General features: G+C 35.3%; 1 protein-coding gene across 3 annotated transcripts in view; it reads right to left on the bottom strand.

Annotated features, from left to right (window-relative positions):
* Positions 1–19,106, bottom strand: part of WDR72 (WD repeat domain 72) — a 109,753-nt gene that overhangs the window by 33,125 nt on the left and 57,522 nt on the right. For all 3 annotated transcript variants that reach the window (XM_027688678.1, XM_027688680.1, XM_027688681.1), the window contains exons 16-18: positions 17,879–17,970; positions 14,775–14,857; positions 9,284–9,395 (exon numbers count right to left, since the gene is read on the bottom strand). In XM_027688678.1, coding sequence (XP_027544479.1) covers positions 9,284–9,395; positions 14,775–14,857; positions 17,879–17,970 — 287 coding nt within the window. The remainder of the gene's footprint in view (positions 1–9,283; positions 9,396–14,774; positions 14,858–17,878; positions 17,971–19,106) is intronic.

Genomic DNA, 19,106 nt, shown 5'->3' with positions numbered 1-19,106 from the left:
GGGTGGCAGAGAAGAATGCACAGATCAGCTATTTATTCTGCAGGAAACACCTCCTGGATTCAGATTCCTACTTCACCCTCTTCACTAGGCTATCTGAGCATCTTCTAGTAGTGCAGCAGGTGATGTGACCAACATCCATCATATGAGAACAATACAGGCACCTGGTCTTTAGGGAATTAGTGATAGGTATCTTAAGTGTGATATAAGTTGAATTTTTCCAAGAGTAGAAAGAAAAAAACTCTTCTGTTGATACACTTGGAATTTGAGAAAAAATTTCCTCAGATACACTAGAAGGGTTTCTATATTCTTTAACATTTGAATTGCCATCTTTATTAGCAATATAATTGAAAAACTAAAACATAATGCTGAAGTAAGATAGGATACTTGGTGGACCTCACTTTGGTCTTTAAAATAAAGCATACACTGAAACATTAGATATGAACCAGACATGAGACATTAGTGAACAATTTACTTAAGTTTCAGAATTTGGCAGTCATTGTATGCTGATTAATTCTATTCACCATCCAGTTATGAAATACTATTTCTATTAATGGTGTTTGTCTGCTTTGAAATAACACTGATCATATCTTTATACAAAAAGAAAAATAGAATCTGGAATACATGAGACAGGAAATACAAATGGATGTATTAATTCTCTTAAGAATGTGTGCAGGTGCAGAAGTGCACCCAGAGATGAACACATTGTCCATCCTGAACTGCAACAGTTCTGCTGAGATCCATTCTCCACAGTGATGGATATATGTACATCCAACTGGTTCAATATTTTCCTGATAAGCTTGGTAGGCAAGAAAGGTTTCTTTTGAGCCATTTCCATTTTTTGTTTGCTGAGACAGATACCTTGATCTCATTATTAGAGACAAGCACTGCTCAGTGGTGTTAATCTGCTGTGTGAGTGTTAGCCAGACTCTCTACTTCCATACTAATAACCTCTTGTATAAATAAAGTGGTTTTACCTTTCAGTGTGTTTTTCCCAAAACACATAATGGAAAATTTCCATCTCTACTGAAAACTATTAGCAGCAGCTTGAAGTAATTTCTCTCTTTCTGCAAGGATTTTTTTCTAAACAAACAAAACTCTTAAAACATTTAACTTGTCTTACTGCCAGATAATTATAGTAATACTGTTAGTTCAATATTTGAGTGAACTTATTTGGAAGGAAATTATAAAATTAAGTTATGAGAGTCCAATATTCTGAAATTCAAGGACAGAAACATTTCAAACAGTTATAGACCAGGTTCAGGAACCAATTCTGTATCTGCTAAAAGTTGAAAAAACACAAGATTCAAAATTAGAAGGTACTTTACTTCACATGTCATTTAAAAAAAAATGGTCAATAAATGGTATTCTAATTGCATGACAGAAGACTAACTAAACCATGAGAAAAATTAGGTGGGCACTGTAGATTGTTCTGCCTTCCCAACAGCCCAGTGCAAGCCAGAGGTAAATGCAGTCAAAACCTCTCAGCAAGATTTTATTCCCCCCCAAAAGAAAAATCCAGGCAACAGAGCCCAAAGAAAATATCACCAAACTCTTGCAAATCTTTTTCAAGCAGGGCAGCTGTGTAATCACATAACATGGAGAAGAAACCTTCTGCCTGGGGATCATCCCCTTTATCCGTGCTGTTCAGTACCACTCCTTTCTCAGAAAGGCATTCAGTTCTACAATCTTTTCAGAGTAGGATCTATTTAAGTCTTTCCTGACCTTCATGTACCCATAGTATTGTACATGAACATCAACAGCAAAGAAATTAATAAAAATAGTATCAGGAGGTGGGAGATTACAAAATACAGCACGGAAAAACTCTAGATGGAGTGTTATAAATATAATTAAGGTATTCTGATACCGTGTTTTTATCTGTGACTGTTAGCACAGGGCTCAGTTTCAGGGCTAATAAAGGACTATACACAAGTACTTTTTCCCCCCACCTCAGTCTGATTCTCATAATAGACCCACACAACAGAAAATCTCCAGCTTTGCGAGAATCATTAGCACAACACTTTCTAGAGGAAGTGTTACATTTAGAACTAAAGTACTCTATTTTTGCTTCTTTTACAGAAGCTGGGTGAGAGAAAAAGGACAAACAGTGAAGCAGGGAAACACCACTAAGGCCTGTAAGTTCCTTAACAGTGTAGACAATAGGGAGGGCAGAGTCTGAGCAGTCAGCATTCATCAATCCCTAAGTTGAAACAGTAAAAGGATAAACTTCAAAATGTAACCTAACCAAAAATTGTGACACACAAGAAATTAAAGCATTACTTTGTGACTTAAACACATTTTCCATGTTATGTTTACACCTCTTCCAGTTCTATTGGTTTATTTGGCCCGTGGATCTGTATACTAAATTAGTCAAAAGAAAACCAGAGCTCCAGCTGAACTATAAGGACCACAAATTATCTGCTATTAGCAAGTCTGAACACTGTGTTCAGCTAAGAATAACAATATAGGCAGAGACATTCTGACTAAGAAAGCGAGATGTGACAAGGAGTGGTTCTTCAAAAAAAACCCAAACAAACCCCCCCCAACAAACCAAAACTAACTAACCAAGCAATAAACACAAATAAAAAAAAAAACAACCAGTAGAAGACAGAGGAGATTACGTGAGTAACATGGAGTACTTGCAGTTCCTTCACTTGCTATTTTGAAACCCTAACTGAGAACCAGCTTTCAAATCTTTGTAAGATTTGTGCTGCACTTTGCCTGTACCCAATGAACTTCTAAATCAACAGCAGAGACTAAAAATGAACCAATGATAATTTTATGTCTGTATTAACAGCTCCTCCCCCCGAAAAGAGTGTTTACCTTTAAAGATCTAAATAGAAAGTACATTAGAGATTCTTCCCATTCAGTAAACACCGAAAAAAGGACATAGAAAACAAAATTGACTAAAGTTTATTGTGCATTTGAATTTAGAACACATGTGATCCTTACTCCCTCCTTGACCAGTGAATCCTATCCTTCCTAATGTTTTGGAGGAGTCTGAGATGGCGCCTGTAGAATTTGATTTTGTGTAAAAATACACACCAAATCTGATTTCTGCTGCATTAAGGAGTCCTCTGGTAAAATATATGACGCATGGAATGAAATCAGCTGTAGTTCTCCACGAGTCTTTAAGCTCACTTCCTTTAGTACTTGACCACTAATATTAAAGACTACTGGATCAAACTACAGTTTTAATTGGATAGATAGGACATGATACAGTGGTACAGTTAAACTGCAGGATAGATGCTAAAATATAACATTGATTTGTATTCTTTTACTGGAAATATTTGTAATATGAAACAATACACTCATTTTTATTGCACATTCAAGTACAGAGGAAAGCTACTGCTGTCACCAGTTTACCCTTAAAGGCCATTCATCAAACAAATGCTGGATTGATTGGTTTGCTGTTTCACAGTCTAAAATGAGATTACAGATTAATCTAATACTCATTAATAATGATGAAATGTTGATTATACAATCATTTTGTACACTGCTTATTACTAATGCACACACACAAAATTGGCCTAACAGAGAAATTTTGAAAACAGCCTGAAGTCTAATACTTCAACGAATTTTGTTATGTGCAAGATCTCACCCAAGAACACAAAATTTCAGTTCCATCCAAAAACTTTGTTTTATTGGATGAAATGTTTGCACTAATAAGAAAAGATTGGACAAACAAAGGAAGTTTCATGTTAAAGATAATTTTTAACATTCTTATTTATTGATAAAAAGAGGTAGTCAAAGATGGGAATGGAAAGGAATAAAACAGGCTGGAAGAAATCCAGATAGAAGATGTAACACGCAACACGAGAAGAGGGTTAAATTGGAAATATGTGAGAGAGGCCAGATAGGGAGAAATCTGAAGCCAAAATTCAAATCAGTTGAAAAGTAAAAACTGCAAGAAATTATGATTAAAATGTTTAGTTCAGATGTTGCTCTAAAACTAAAGTTTGAGAATACTTCAAAACACAGAGGGACTACATAGGAAGAGGGACAGATTTGACAAATTTCACCTGAAATACTACAAGTTTTAATCACAGGCACTATGAGTTTCAGAAGGACATATTAGTTTATCTGTTTTGGAGGATCCATTTATGAAAGGAATTCCTGAAGTGTCAAAAAAATTTGATTTTTGTCTTTTTTGTTTGTTTAAATGTAGAGTTAGATTGTACATTTAGACTAATATGAGAAGGCAGGAGATTGTAACAAGATGACAATATTAAAGAAAATATAGACAGAACAACCCTTCTCTTTATCTGCCCTTCCTTGACAAAACCTTCAGACTTTGAAGGCAGGCAAGACGTTTCATTTGCCGTATAGAAAGGCAGCCAAAGAATTACTTCCTAAGAGCTGAAATAAAAAAAGTTGTCTGCAACTGGACAGATTTCTGAAACCCAGACAACAGAAGTGTTTGAAACCCTGTACTGCATGTTATTGCACCTCTGCAGTGAACAGGGGCTGTTACATCCTGCCTTCCATTGATTTACCATTTACTGAACGGATTCCTCATTTTAACAAAACATATTGTTATATTCTAGATAAGTCTTTGACAATTCTTTACACTAACCTATGGAATTCAATTGCCACCATTAATTTCACTCTGGTATTTATCAGCAGAAGCTTTTTTCCTGCAAGAACCAATTTATTTAATTGAATAGTTTAAAGGGCTCCAAAACCACACACAAAAGATGAGGTTATAGCTAATAGCTTTCAAATATACTTAAAAGCTTGAATCATTAGCAGTTGCTTAAACTAGGAATTTTTAAGTGCAAACCAGAATTTATTGCAAGCTACTCTTAGTGGTGTGATTTTTCACATTTAATTTTTTCACAAATACAGGAGGTAGTTAAAATAACATTCTGTATTTAGGAATAAAGCCTGTACTTTGTTGTCCTTTCACTTTTCCAGTTTTTGGTATTCCTGGAATATTACATTCAACAGTTCCTCAATTTAATATCTGAGTATTAAGTTCTAAAACACATTTATGCCCACAATTTGCTTAGAAAGTAGATAAATCCAGTTCTTCACATTTTACAAAAAATTGAGGCACACAATTCCACAAGAACTCATACACTATAATGATGTTTCAGATATTTTTGGCTCCCTATGCATTAGAAGAAATAGGCATCAAAGGATGGCACATGAGAAACTGTTCAGTATGGGAATGTGGGAATTCAGTGCAGTATAAGGAGATCCCTGTCCTACACACTGGAAGTTGAGAGAATCTCATTTCTAGTTCTTACCCTTGCAAATATTTTGAGATTTCCATGGGAAAGGAAACAATTTCTGCAGATGACTCACTGCAGAATGCCTCAAGGATGAGCAATGAATTACTGTCGACAAAGACAGAGGTTCAAATCAGCTGAAGGACTGATCATGAATTTCTCTGTGTCCAACCACCAGGCCAGTGAATGACGACAGTGGTATGACCACCACACTTCCTCTCATCAAAGAAGTTCTGCACGTGGCTGGGTATGGACTAGGTATGCTTGTCATAGGATCAAATATTGGAAAATGAAAAATGGATGCCAGCAAACACAGCTCCTCTCCTCCTGGTTCTTTGCAAATAAAAGTGGATAAATAAATTCTTAAGACCTGAAAATCACTGCCTCTGATGCACGTGACAGTAGAAAACAAGATCACACTGACAACCTGTTAAATGGTGCCACTAATCTGAGATTATCGGTGTGTAGAAAAAAGCAAGAAGGGATTAAGTCCAATAAACTTTTTCAGAATTATGATGAATGTCAAAAAAATTAGGGAAAAACCTCAGCTTCTTTGAAGAACTGAAGCGAATCTTGCAGAAATCAATGGTAAGATTGCTATCAATATGTTTGGAACAGGTCCAACATTATTATCTCTGACATTAACATAAAGAAATTGCAGCTGTTTGCACTTATATTTCCTTTTAGTAACAGTGGGAGAATGTACCAGGACACAACACAGTTAACCCTTTCTCTGGAATACTTTGCATAAATATTTCTTTTAATTCCTTATCTTTGTTTATGGAAAAACATAAGTTTGGTGGCTGGTTGTTTTGGTTGGTTTTTTTTTTTTTAATTCAAATAAAATATCAGTATGGAACCACAGAAAAATAAGGCATTTTAAATTATTCATCAAGAGAAGCTGTTGTCTACATCCTATCACCCTTAACCATGAAGGATTCAGGATCTTCAAAGGAATAAGGAGCTTTCTGAAAAAAGCAACTCTAGAACATACTATAAACTTTAAAAACTGAATGTCAAATCCTGAAAGTTTTTCTTTTAAAGGAGAACTTCTATTGATTCAGCAGAAATTGTGGAGTTAAATAAGGTTAAATATCTCCATATCAAATCTATTAATTCTAATTAAAGAAAAATGCAATACAATGCAATGATGATGGCAGGCAAGATTCAGATACTTTTACTTTGGGTCAGAGGGCATGAACCTGGTCTTGAATTATGACTTAAAAACCTGGAACATTATTTAACCTTTACCTTGATATTGCACAAAATGACAGCTACTGTACAACCCATAAATACAGAGTATTTAATAAAATAAAAGGTGACATACCTATCAGATGAATGACTAAACCCAGATATAATTACTTGTCTTAGAATTACACTGGTTGTGGACTTACTCTGGCATGGGTTTTTAATAATGTGTATAATTATATATATGCATATTATCATAGATATAATTTCTGCATATGATTACATGCCACAAATAATTTTACTCTTTCATATATTAGAAATCATAGAAAAATTTGTTCAATTCCATGTGAACTTACTGAGTTTTTGCAATGCATGTTACAAAACCAAACAAGTCAAAAGAAGAATATTTCTGCTATTTACACACAGTGATAAATAATGCAACAAGGTAAAACATGAGTGAAAACGAGAACAAAAGGAAAGCTAATATAATATTAAATTCTCATAGTGCAACATCTCTTTTCCCATCTTCCTTTATGTTTTCTGCCTCTTCTAGACTACAGTAAAATGTTGAACAATGTCAAAAATGTCCCCTCTGCTTTACAAGACATTTATGTAATTCAGATCATGAAGTATGAAAAAAATTCCTCGCTAGTATGAATATTTATGCATACTGTGCTCATTCTAGCAAAACAATTTTCTAGGTTTTTTTTTTTGAATAGCCATCAAATAATCAGGTTAAGAACAAAATGACAGTAAAAATCTGTTACCAAACATACAAACAAACAAACCCCCCTTTCAGAGAGCAGAAGTAACTCCTCTGAATTCATAACCTGTTTGAGCCTTAAGACTTAATTAGAATTAAGCAGCAATTGATTTCTAGAATTGCAGAGTCATTCCAGCACCTTTTACACAACAGAAATGCTTTTTCCTCTAGTACAGAAGATTTTGAAACAAACCCAAAGGCCTGAACACATCTGGAGTTTGTAGATATCTGCATTTGCAGCTTTCATTTGGTTCCATTTTAGCTGTAAACCTATGTCAAAACACTACATTGATAAACATGCTGAAAAATCAGGAAACTGGAAATTAAATCCATGAACTTGACAGCTGGGGATGTTTTAATTACAATGCATCTTGTCCCAAACCATAGAAACAAAATGATTCAAAGCAATCTTCAGTGTAAGCAAAGTATAAACTCATATATGACAGTTATTCAAAGTGTTTTGTATTCCAACAGTCCAAATTACAGAGACACCACTTTGTACTGTGGCCTGAAGCAAAGTATCACTGATCATTTTTAGTATGCTGGAACAAGGATATGGGTAACAAATTTTCATGACAGACACACACACACTCGATGAGATAATAAATTAGTTTCCCAAGTGACGGCTCACTAATAAGATTGGATCTAAAATTTAGGTCACTTAATTTTAAGACTCAGCTAATGGGCTAAAAAAAAAAAAAAAGAGTATAACTTCATAACATAAATTCAAGTTCAATCTTTTTTACCATAAACATTAGCACCATTGTAAAGTTGCAAAGAATAAGCTTCTAGTAAAATGAAATGATCTAATTGTAAAATACATTTGATATCTCCTTGCATGGAGGTGATTTCTAAAAGAAAAATAAAATATTCTATATTACATTATGAAGTTATAAAATTTAAGCAATTAATTTTTAGTACTGTGTAAGGTCTGATGTCACTGGAAAGATAAATTTTTAAAACTTCTTTCCAATATGATTTATTGATTCTATTCCAAACACACTGCTTCCTTTATTTGCAAATATCTTTATAATACCAAAACTATCATACAATCAAAGAAACTTTACCTTTTCTTCTTTACTATTCAAAGGAGATGAGAGAGTGTGAAAGTCCTTTAACTCCTTGACAATCATATGAGAAAACTCATAGCCTGATAAGGTTAGAAATAGGCCATTTGGCTTGTCTCACACAGAAATAATGTATTACACACTCACACTCCCAACTTGTTCTGATTACTAGTGGAAGTTCTTTTAAAGTAATATACCAACAAAGTAGACAAAGAAATTTTTTTGAGAGGGGCATTTTACAAGGCCATGTAGTGACAGAACAAGAGGCAATGTCTGTAAACTGAAAAAGGGGAAGCTTAAATATTAGGAAGAAATTCTTTATTGGGAGGGTGGTGAGGGTCTGGCACAGGTTGCTCAGAGGAGCTGTGGATGGCCCATCCCTGGGAGTGTTTACAGCTGGGCTGGATGGGGCCTTAAGCAACCTGGTCAAGTGGAAGGTGCCCATGCCCATGGCAGGAGGTTGGAAATGGATGATTTTTAAAGTCCTTTCCAACCTAAACCACGATGATTTTTAACGTATGGCAAATCCCTATCGATGGAGGGGCATGAACATAAAGCATACAGGCCAATGTGGTCAGCCATATGTTCAATTTATTATTTAATTGAGTCAACTTTTATACAGTTTAGATTGTTTTGGGCACATGCTCACAACAAGGTGATTGTATAGCTCAGTCTGTACACGTGTCTCATGTCTCCAGTTCATTGGACCTGATGTTCTGCCTGAAATCATACTTGGCATGTAGAGACCTTCATAATTAGGGACTTTCTGAAATCTGCAGGTGTACCTTTATCTGTACTTTCTCAAGGCTTTCTTGCTATAAACATACTATGTTCTCAAACCTTATAATTAGACACACAGCTAACAAGTATAAACATTACATATTTTCACACAGTCTATAAGTATAAACATTACAGCTTACAACTTCTAAAGTCATGTCAAGCAAGGCCTACAGAAATGTAATAGAAATTGTTCACACAATTTGAATCTTGCAACAAATCCCACTCCTCAGTCTTTGGCAGTGCCCACAACTTACCATTTCCATTCTCTACTACGGCCAAGGACTCTCTGCAAATTGTCGTCTTTCTCAAGGGATTGACAGTCCTTTGAACTTCTGCCAGTAGCACTGCTTGCATTGCCTCAGTAATCTGTGATAAATGCAAATTATTATTGGATGATAGCAGTACCTCAATTATTTATCTAAGTATTTGACAATTTTAACCAACTAGCACAAAATTTTAAGACTGTCCTGGTGAATGTCATTAGAAAGTCGACATTTATTAATAAATCTTTCAGACAGTGATAATCATGTGTCTCTACATACACATTGAGAAAAAAAAAAACTGGGTAGCAATAGAGTGGAGTAAGTTTTCAGTATGGACTGCTTTCCAATAATCATCATTTTCTTTAATGTCATATCTAGAATCAGTCACCTACTGCCTCCTTGATTTCAAGGGGTCATGACAATATTTGTGAGTAAAGCATGTGATAATGGCTAAAAAGAGATACCTTCTTTTTTTCTCATGTGTGCAAAAATACTTGATAGACTGTATAATGACCTTTTTTAGAATTTCTGGCATCTCATCTCTGATAAAATTAAAGAATGTTTTGTTATCAGTCGTGATGCTCTATTCCTCTAGCTCCAACATAATACCGCTATATTTTTTGTCTAACACAAAGGGAAATATGGTTCCTCAAACTCCTCTTATGCAAAAGGAACATCTGCTGGAGTTCTGAACAGCCTTTAAATGGCCCCTGCAGTAGCTGATACACCACAAATGGGTGTTGGGACAATGCAGTGTGGAGACAATACAACAGTTATTGCTTTCCTTCTCTTTAGCCAAGAAGTCCCAGGAGAACTAAGAACATTTAAAGATGTAAGATCTTATAAAACACATGAAGATCCAAACTTTTGCAATTCTCAGTCTAAGTTTCATGGTGCAGAATGGCAGCATGAATGTCTTCTCTTGATTTGGTGTTTACTGCAGAAAAGGAATACAATTTTTCCCCCTTAGGAAGGTATTCATTCTGAAGTACAGGAAATTTCCTGAAAAACAGAGTGACTGTAGTTTCCAGGACAGTGTACCCCACCTCAGTTTAAATACAAATTTAAATTGAGTATGAAAATTTTAAGTTGATCATCTTAATATTATAAACATTTTAAGCTTATATGATATTTATATTATAAAAACTATTAAAATTGTTTAAGATTTATATAAATTGAAGTTCATATGCAGGATCCCTCAAAATGCCTGGAAGAGATGGTTTCACCTCACTAATCAAGTACATGTCCTCAATCATATCTCTCGCTGCCCTTGTAAATTCAAATCATTAAGTGGAACAAAGGCTGTGGGTATCCTTTGTGACAAAACCATTTATTGTAGACAAGTATACCATAGTAAGGTCCACAGTGTAAAAGTTCACTGCAAGTGAACCCAGCCCTGTGTGGTTCAACACAGCACAAACCTTCATCTTGTTATAATAGAACTTTATTTTACAGGGGAAACCAAAGGCAGTTTCCAATTCCTCACATCTATACAACCCTGAGCTTTGGGGATTACAGATCCTGACTTTACAGCAGACTCCTACAATATATCTACAATAATTAAGAAAGAGAAGGAAACAAAGACATGTTTTCATTGACCTGGGGAAATTTTTGACAAAAAAGATTCTTACAAAGGCACACAAAAGAAATCTGCTAAGAACCTGTCACTAATCTGGATCAGATAATCATTATCTGTGTCACTGCTGTGTGTGCCAGCCAGGAAGCATTCGTAACAATTTCCTCTAACAACTTAAAACAAAATCAAAAAATAACAGTTGGCAGAACATGATATTATTGTAGAGCTACCTGTATATGCCTCTGTGTGCCACTTGTCTATCTCTTTGCTGAACCTGCATTTCCACAGTGCTTGGTGTGGTTCCACATGTTTAGTTCTGTCCTGTCACTGCATCTTCCCCAAGAATTCATCTGTCATTATCACCAAGCCTAACAATCTCCAGAAGCTTTTCTTTTTTCTAACACAAAACAAATCTACATGAGCACCTTTCAATTTCTCTGATCACCTCCACTTTATCTTTAGTGTCCTTCTGGACATACATTAGCTATCTTATTGGCCTAGTAATATATGCTTTCATTTTTTGCCCCATAACTGTAAATGCTGTTATAAATACTACTGCTTTTCAGTTGGGAGTGTTAAATGTGGCAGAAATTATGTTGCTTCTTTGACTTAGAAAGTATAAATAGCGTATGTCCAACTATAAATACTGATATTAAGGAGTGAAAGGTAATTGTTTGACTCTGCAGCAGCAATACTAGAGAGTAATTCAAAAAGACAAGTGAACAAAAGTTGAGGCAAGCTGTACTGTTACATCTACACTAAGTTATACTGGCTTTCCTTTCTACACTTTATCAATTACTTCCAAGGATTACTATTCCCTTTATAATGAGTGGGTTTAAGGAGAGAAGTCAATAGGTATCACTCCTGGTTATTGCTCAGGCCATAACCTCTGCAGGGCCGAGCCTTGCAGAAACCATCTCCCAGAAGCCTCCAGAACACAGTCACATCAGGGAGCAAAAAAAATACAGATCAAAACATCAACTGGAATTATCCAGTCTTCTTTCCCCTAATTCTCCACAATAATTGTCAGGACAGTATTTAGATACTTATACTGAAGTATATTGGCTTCAGGTAGAGTCAAAGGCTGTAAAATCAAATACATTCAGAGCTTGTTAGACATATTACTCTAAACTTGGGTATCAGTGCTGGCTTATCAGTACTACTGTCTGCAATGGCCTTAACATGTTTATTCTCTGAAACTGAAGTCCTTTGTAATATCTCTCAGATTCATTCCACCTAATTTTAGGTACTAATGGCAGTGAAATAACTGAAGTAAAACAAAAAAAAATACAGATGCACTGCAGGAATCAATGAAGAGAGATGAGAAAGTCCCAGGATGATTCATTCCTCCTAAAATCTCAGCAGTGCCAACACAATGCCTATATTTTTCCACTGGTGAAAAAGGAAGATTAAAGCACCTACATTCCTCATTCAGATGATTATTTCAGAGATCTACATATGTCATCAGCAATTTTCCCAAGGGAAGACTAACAAGTTTCCTTATACAAAAGGAATACTGCAACATCAGGATGGCGCTAGAGGAATTCCAAAGCAGTAAAGTTTTACTTTACTGTTCACCCTTTCAGTCAAAAAGGTTAAATAATACAGTATTATTATTTTTTAAAAATGAAAATATAACCAAATACCTATCACAAGATATATCTAAGGAACTGGCTGTTTTAATTATGGAGTAAGGACAATTAAGGGCAGAAATGCAACCACTGTTTCCCCATATTAAATGCTTTACAGTAGGCTTTATTTTATATATATATATATATATCTATATATATATATCTATATATATCTCTGTCTGAAAACATGAGCACACTTAAGTAATTTCTGGGTGGGATGGGAGTGTGGCAAGAAGCAGCTTTATTTTGTCTGAAAGATCAGCAACACACATGAAGACAATCTTTTCTTTAAAATAACTGGGGAAAAGAAATTACCAGAAAAATATTTTAAAAAATACACATTTTTAAAATTTCAAACAAAGACCTCCCTCAAGCCTTCAACTTTAACAAGTCAGTAAAATTTCATCAAACATTTGCAGCAGGTTTTTTCAGTTTCCTTGTTTGCACATAATCTGTTACAGTACTGTAAGGAGATGAGGAATCAATAAATGGCAACTCCTTTGGGTCATGTCTGAGTCAGTATCCTTCACCAGAGATCACAATAAAAAAGGTTTTAAAAACAGGGTAACTAGCGATGTTTTTGGCAAATGTACACAAGTCCTTGATCAGGTTGCTCAGGATTAATAAATTGGCCATAAATCTGTGTTTGTATAAGTGGAGTTTCAACAAAGCCACTTTATTGTCAACAAAAACTATAATTTTGTTTAAACCACTGGTCACTACATATGCACACCTATTGCCAGCATCACAAATTATTTTGAGTGTTAAAAGGTTTATGGCAGTTTGGCTGCAAACAATCCAAAATATTCACTACAAAGTAGGGTAACAAAGCTTATAGCAACTGCAAAGCTGTGCCTGGATAATGTTAAAATTTGGGAAACATTGATGGTATTTGCAGTACTTCACAATTTCAGTGTCTTAAATTTAAAGTCTTTTCAGGTGAAAAAATTGCGAGGCAGCTTATTCCACACTTTATCTTCCTGCACACTAACCTCCTGTGGTAGATAAGACCATTATCATTGTGTACACTGATCAGCTGCTAAATACACTGGAAAATATAAATACCTAGATCTCACAAAATCAGCTATGCTGCAAATACAACTTTCATGAATATGTGACTCCTCTCTAAAGAGTTTCAGTGGCTGACCAGGTCAGCAAGAGATTATATGCATTTCATATGACAACTGCAACTATTGAAATGGAGCTCCTTGTATTTGGTTTTCTTATAAAAATGTTTCAAAAAGAGGAAAAAAACCTTATTGTAAGAGAAAGGGGAGAGAAGAAGAATGCAAAACTGCTATAGGAGACCTGCAGACAGCAGAGATATAATAAACAACTGATAAGCTTAAGATGAAATGCTGAAATCAATTGAATGTGAATATTTGCAGAAACCATTTCCATCTAACAGAACAGGGGACTATCACTGCAGCACCCCTGCAAGCCTCAGCTTGGGAAAATATTCTTTGCACTTGAAATGCAGCACAGGGTTGCATTCAATTTCAAAAGTAACATGATAAAATAAATTTGTAACAGGTATTTCCAATTTCTGGAATAAAATCCAATGTGGTCATAGTAGAATATCCTGTGTTTTGTATTCCTGGATATTAACTCTCTCAAATAAATGACACTATTTTATTTAAAGGCATATTTCCAAAACAAAAAATGGTCACTAGGTTTCACTGTTCAAACTGATTTACTATTACCTGTCAACTCTCAAGAAGCTTATTTATCTCTCAAAGACTTCAGATTCTTCAGTAACAATAGGGATGAGCATCATCTGTCCTGGAAACTCAGAACTTACATGTCCTTCTTAAAGAGTGTTGTAATAAACAAGGACTTGGGATTAATTATTTGCCCTTTGTGAAGGCATTTTGTTTCTTCTATAACAACACAGTGGTCTATGACTACTATTATTTTGACCTTCTATTTTCCTGGAGCATAAAATGGACGTTTGTGATCTAAGTTACAAGTGGTTATTAGAGAACAGGTAACTCATTTCTTAAATACATGCTATGAACAAGATCACACATCAAAAATTAGTAGGACAGTTACTTTGCCACATGTAAACATGGACTTTACAGTAAAATAGTTCCACGAGCAACATACTTCATACTGCAATAATAATCTGCTTCCCACAGATCTGAATGGCATGATTTATGCAATAATTTCACCAAAAATCATAACTATTAGGTCACATTACTGATTCCAAATACTAAGTTACAAGCAATGTTACGTAAGGATTCCATTGCAACAACTGACACAGGCTCTTTCCTACCTTTACAGATTCCTCACTCCAACAACAAACCAGTTTCAGCAATGAAATGCTTCCAAAGTCTGGGGAATGACATCTAGTCTTACCTGAAAAACACACACACATAATGTATGAACTGGCAATATATAGAGAAGTACACAAATAGAAAGATATTATAACACTTTTAAATTTTATTTCAGCAACATACTGGAAAAGATCTGGAAAAGCATAATTTCTTAGAGTATGTTTTCGTCTGATGCAATAAGCACAAAGTGACCACTTCTTGAACTCTGTCAGCCTTGGTGGTGAGACCACTTCTCTGGGGAGCCTGTTCCAGTGCCCAACCACCCGTTGGGTGAAGAACCTTTTTCTAGTATTTAACCTAAACCTCGTGTTCAGACAATCTATGGTTTGAACATTCATTCTTACCCTAAATTAGCTTAGTTTATTTATTTATTTTTTTTCTTAAGACCAAGAACAGATATCCCACAGAGTAACCTTTCATCACAATTTTCTGAAGATATCGAGAATGCTTTCTGTTTTGGACTACTTAACTACGGATTTTGCTATATATATACTAAAACTACCTGAATACGTGTTTCTTTACCTTTAAAACAGTAGTACAGTCTATGTAAAAATGCTTCCAATGACATTTTGTACAGTCATAATTTGCCTCATTTACTTTTCTGCTAAAGGGTAACAGCACTGGTATGTGGTCAAGATGTCACACAGTCAGTGGCTCACCAGTTCTGATCACAGTCAAAAAAGATGTTACATTTAGGGATTTGCATGTGAGTTGTAGCACTACCCATCTTGATTTTTAAGATTTTCAAAGCAAGGGACAGTTTGAACTGGCAGCTCTGGTTTAGTCCACTTCTTTCTCACTTGGACTCACAGAGAAAAATGTGACATCCCAGCACTGAACTGCAGTGTTTGCTGCCAGGTGTATATTTGAGTAAATCAATCAATTTACGATCCTTTGAATCCACGCAACAATCTCTGGTTGCCAATATGATACAATGTACTGAGAAGTGCAAACTGGATTATAAGGAGCAACTAAATGTTTCAGTAACACCAAAGTCTGAGTATCCCGATGGCACAATGCTGAAATGTTGGGTTCCTGCAGCAAAGGCTGAAGTTCAAAAAAAAAAAAAAGCACCTAAGTACCTGCATTTTGCAAAGTGAATAGGGTACTCTAGTATAGTCTGAGGGGAGCAGTGTGCAGCTCACTAAATGACTGTACAAATGTAACTACATCAATATTTAATATATGAGAATTTCTACAAAGATACATTCAGGTATGATCAAAAAAAAAAAGAATAAAAAAGAAAAGAGGAAAAATGAAAACCAGAACACTTAATATTTTCACAGAAAGATGGCACAGAAGCAAATATTTTAGCCTCTGTCTCTGACAGCTGACATGGCATGTACCATAATACAAAATATAAAGAAGGGAAACAAAAAGACATGACAAAATGAAAGGCAGAACCGATCACACAAAGGTAAGTCTTTCCTTCTCATGGTTTAATTTGAATTTTATGTAACTTCTTTACATACTAGGATTAATTTTTCTTTTTTTTTCTTTTTTTTTTTCTTTGTCGTATTGGAAACTTTGTTCCAAAGCTCAATATTATTTCAAACCTTTGTCCCTGATTAATAAGTAAATTCTTTAGTACCAACCTACTGAATTTGCTTTGAGTTCCTGATGTGGGGAAATCCCGTGGGTTGGAATAAGTTCTCCAAAATCTTGGATGTGAGGAAAAACTCAAGCAATGCCATCAAGAGCTTTTATAGTTCTTATTGACTGAAAAGCCAACCTGAGGCTACTCTGGTCTAAGCACAAAACAGTCTGTTATCAACCAAGTGTCCCCATTGACCAGGAATAGTGCAGTCAATATGGCACCTGTCCTCCATCCCCATCCCCTGCTGCAGTACTTCAGTTTTACATCCATATACGCAAAAAAAGCATTGAAAACTCAAGTTCTATCAAGGTTTTACTCCCATCTCTTTGCACATATGTAAATGTATAGAGAAAGTCCAGAAATATCAGCAGAATCAAGATTGAGCATTCCCTGTCCTGCTGTCCATTGCGTCCTTGATGGTAAACAACAGGTTGTCCCTAAAATGTCTGACACCTGCAAGTCTCAGATAAGATTTTAATTTGCAAATCTGAACAATTGTGTGGACCAAGATATAGGGCACATGAGTTAGATTACCTTAGAAGTTTTAGGCCACTCAATAAAACTATTTTTATGCTCATGAACATTTTAGTCATCTTTACACCATTTCCATTTCATCACTTGATCTAATATTCCGTCTTTCTTCCAATGGGCATTTCTGCTGTCATCACAAGTTCTACAGTTATGGTGCATGTAAGACTCAGAGAAGGACAGGTAACTAAAAACTGATTTTAGATGGGGATATTATGGCTTACTTACACAGCAGAGGATCAAGATTTGACCTGAAAGAATTTCTGTTTTCAGTCTATACAGGACTCAGTCTATAAGAGGAGCACTGTATTCATCAGCTGATATATACTGACAAATGTCCATATTCTGTTTAGCTTTTTATTTAAACATTCTTGGGTTAGTTGCATACTGTAAACAAACCCAGACTGGCTTCCAAAGCCAAGATTGAGAGCAATGGCCTGTGGGACCTTAATGTGAAGAGATTACTTTATTCTGCCCTAAGCCAAAAGTCTGAAGGCATTATTGAACAGCCAAGGTGCCTTTTGTATTACTAAGGCAACAGTTTGCTTGGAGGGCTGTGTATATTATTGGGTGGGCTCATAATGGTGATGAGGGACATGGGGGAGGGGGGAGACAACAGTGTTTGTCTTATTACATTGTTGGTTTTCAGATTGATAGAAAATGTCTTTAGAAACTCAGCTAAATGTTTTGCCATGACAGGAAAAATATCCTTGATTCCATTTAACATTTTGTTTACATAGTGCTGGTGATATTCACAAAAGAAAACTGAATAATTCAGTGTCTCTGTTTGCAGATTAGACTGCTCAAAGCTAAAGAGTATTTTTTTCATTATTGAAATTAAATTATGCATTTTAGCAAAAGAGGTGTGCAAAAAAATAACACTTAAAAACTAATATTGCCATTCCTTCATATACTTACTGCTTGGTAAGTCTCCATAAAAACTGGGCAATGAAGGTGCTGCTGCTTCTATATTTCGCCATTTGTCATGTACAGATTCTGATTTCTGTGGACTAAAAGAATATGAAACTATTAAACAGAACCTGAACATGCATACAAAAAATCTTGTCTCGGGGTAGTGTTTTTTTTTTTTGCTATCAGTCACTATCAACCACACTTTAGTTTCCTCTTAGAAGTCACTTGCATTGTTTTGTCTACAACTTGGTATGGAAACATTCACATGTGCACAAGTACTGAAAAACACCATCCACGTGCAGGAATTTAACTATAATAAGTTTTGAGCCAAATATAGTTTTATGTTGCAATAAAGAAACAAAGTTGTACGTGAAGAAATTAATTAAAATATCATTTTCATAAAGAACTCGTGCTGGGGTTCGTTTCCTAATATGTAGGGAAAAAAGTTCAAGGGAAAGTAGAAGCTTTTTTTTAATAGGTTTCTTCTTTTTTTTTCCCCTACAGTGGTAAATAATTTAAAATATCATTACCATACTGAGATTTCAGTAGCTGGCTACAATTTAGGAGACTAGTGTGTACATCTCCCGTTTTTTAGTATTTTGTCACTAATTCAGCAACCTAACCCTTGCAAACAGTGGATAGGGATGGAGGAGAAAGGAAGTGAAAAACCTCTCCAAACCCTTGCACTATTTTAAACTGTTTCTTTTAAATATATCACCATAGTGATCCTGCAAAAACTACATTTTTATGTCATTTAAAACCAATATATTTCACCTTTCAAATTCACTACAATCAACAGTAAGTAATAATATTTCAAAAGGCCTTACAATCCTAAACAACTCAAAGCTCACAGCTTGAGAGCTTTAAGTTAGAGGCACAAACGTCAGAAGGCAGGAGAGAAAATAAATTCTTTGAAGATCTTCTCTTCCTGGCTTCTTCCTGTTTCTGTCTCACTTTTATGATCTGACACATTTTGCTGCAGGTCCCTTTATTTTCACAGGCTGGGTCAAGTTGCAAAAAACCAACAGACAGACAAACAGCAGAATCCTTGTAAGCTCTGAAAGCTGTCCTACTACTGCTGCAAATGCTGTGGTGAATTAGAATTCAATATGTAGGTTTTTTTCACCTTGAGGATGCTGTGGTTTTGGCTAAAACAACTGCCCAAAGGGGTTTGGCTACTGACTGTACTTTCAGAAGGCAAATTGGACAAAACAGCATTTGCTTCTTTTTTTTT

The sequence above is a fragment of the Neopelma chrysocephalum genome, unplaced genomic scaffold, assembly GCF_003984885.1.
Source record: "Neopelma chrysocephalum unplaced genomic scaffold, ASM398488v2 Primary Assembly neopelma1_75, whole genome shotgun sequence".
Taxonomy (NCBI): Eukaryota; Metazoa; Chordata; class Aves; order Passeriformes; family Pipridae; genus Neopelma; species Neopelma chrysocephalum.
Note: the sequence above shows the minus strand (reverse complement) of the source record. Positions and strands in the feature narration are given on the sequence as shown.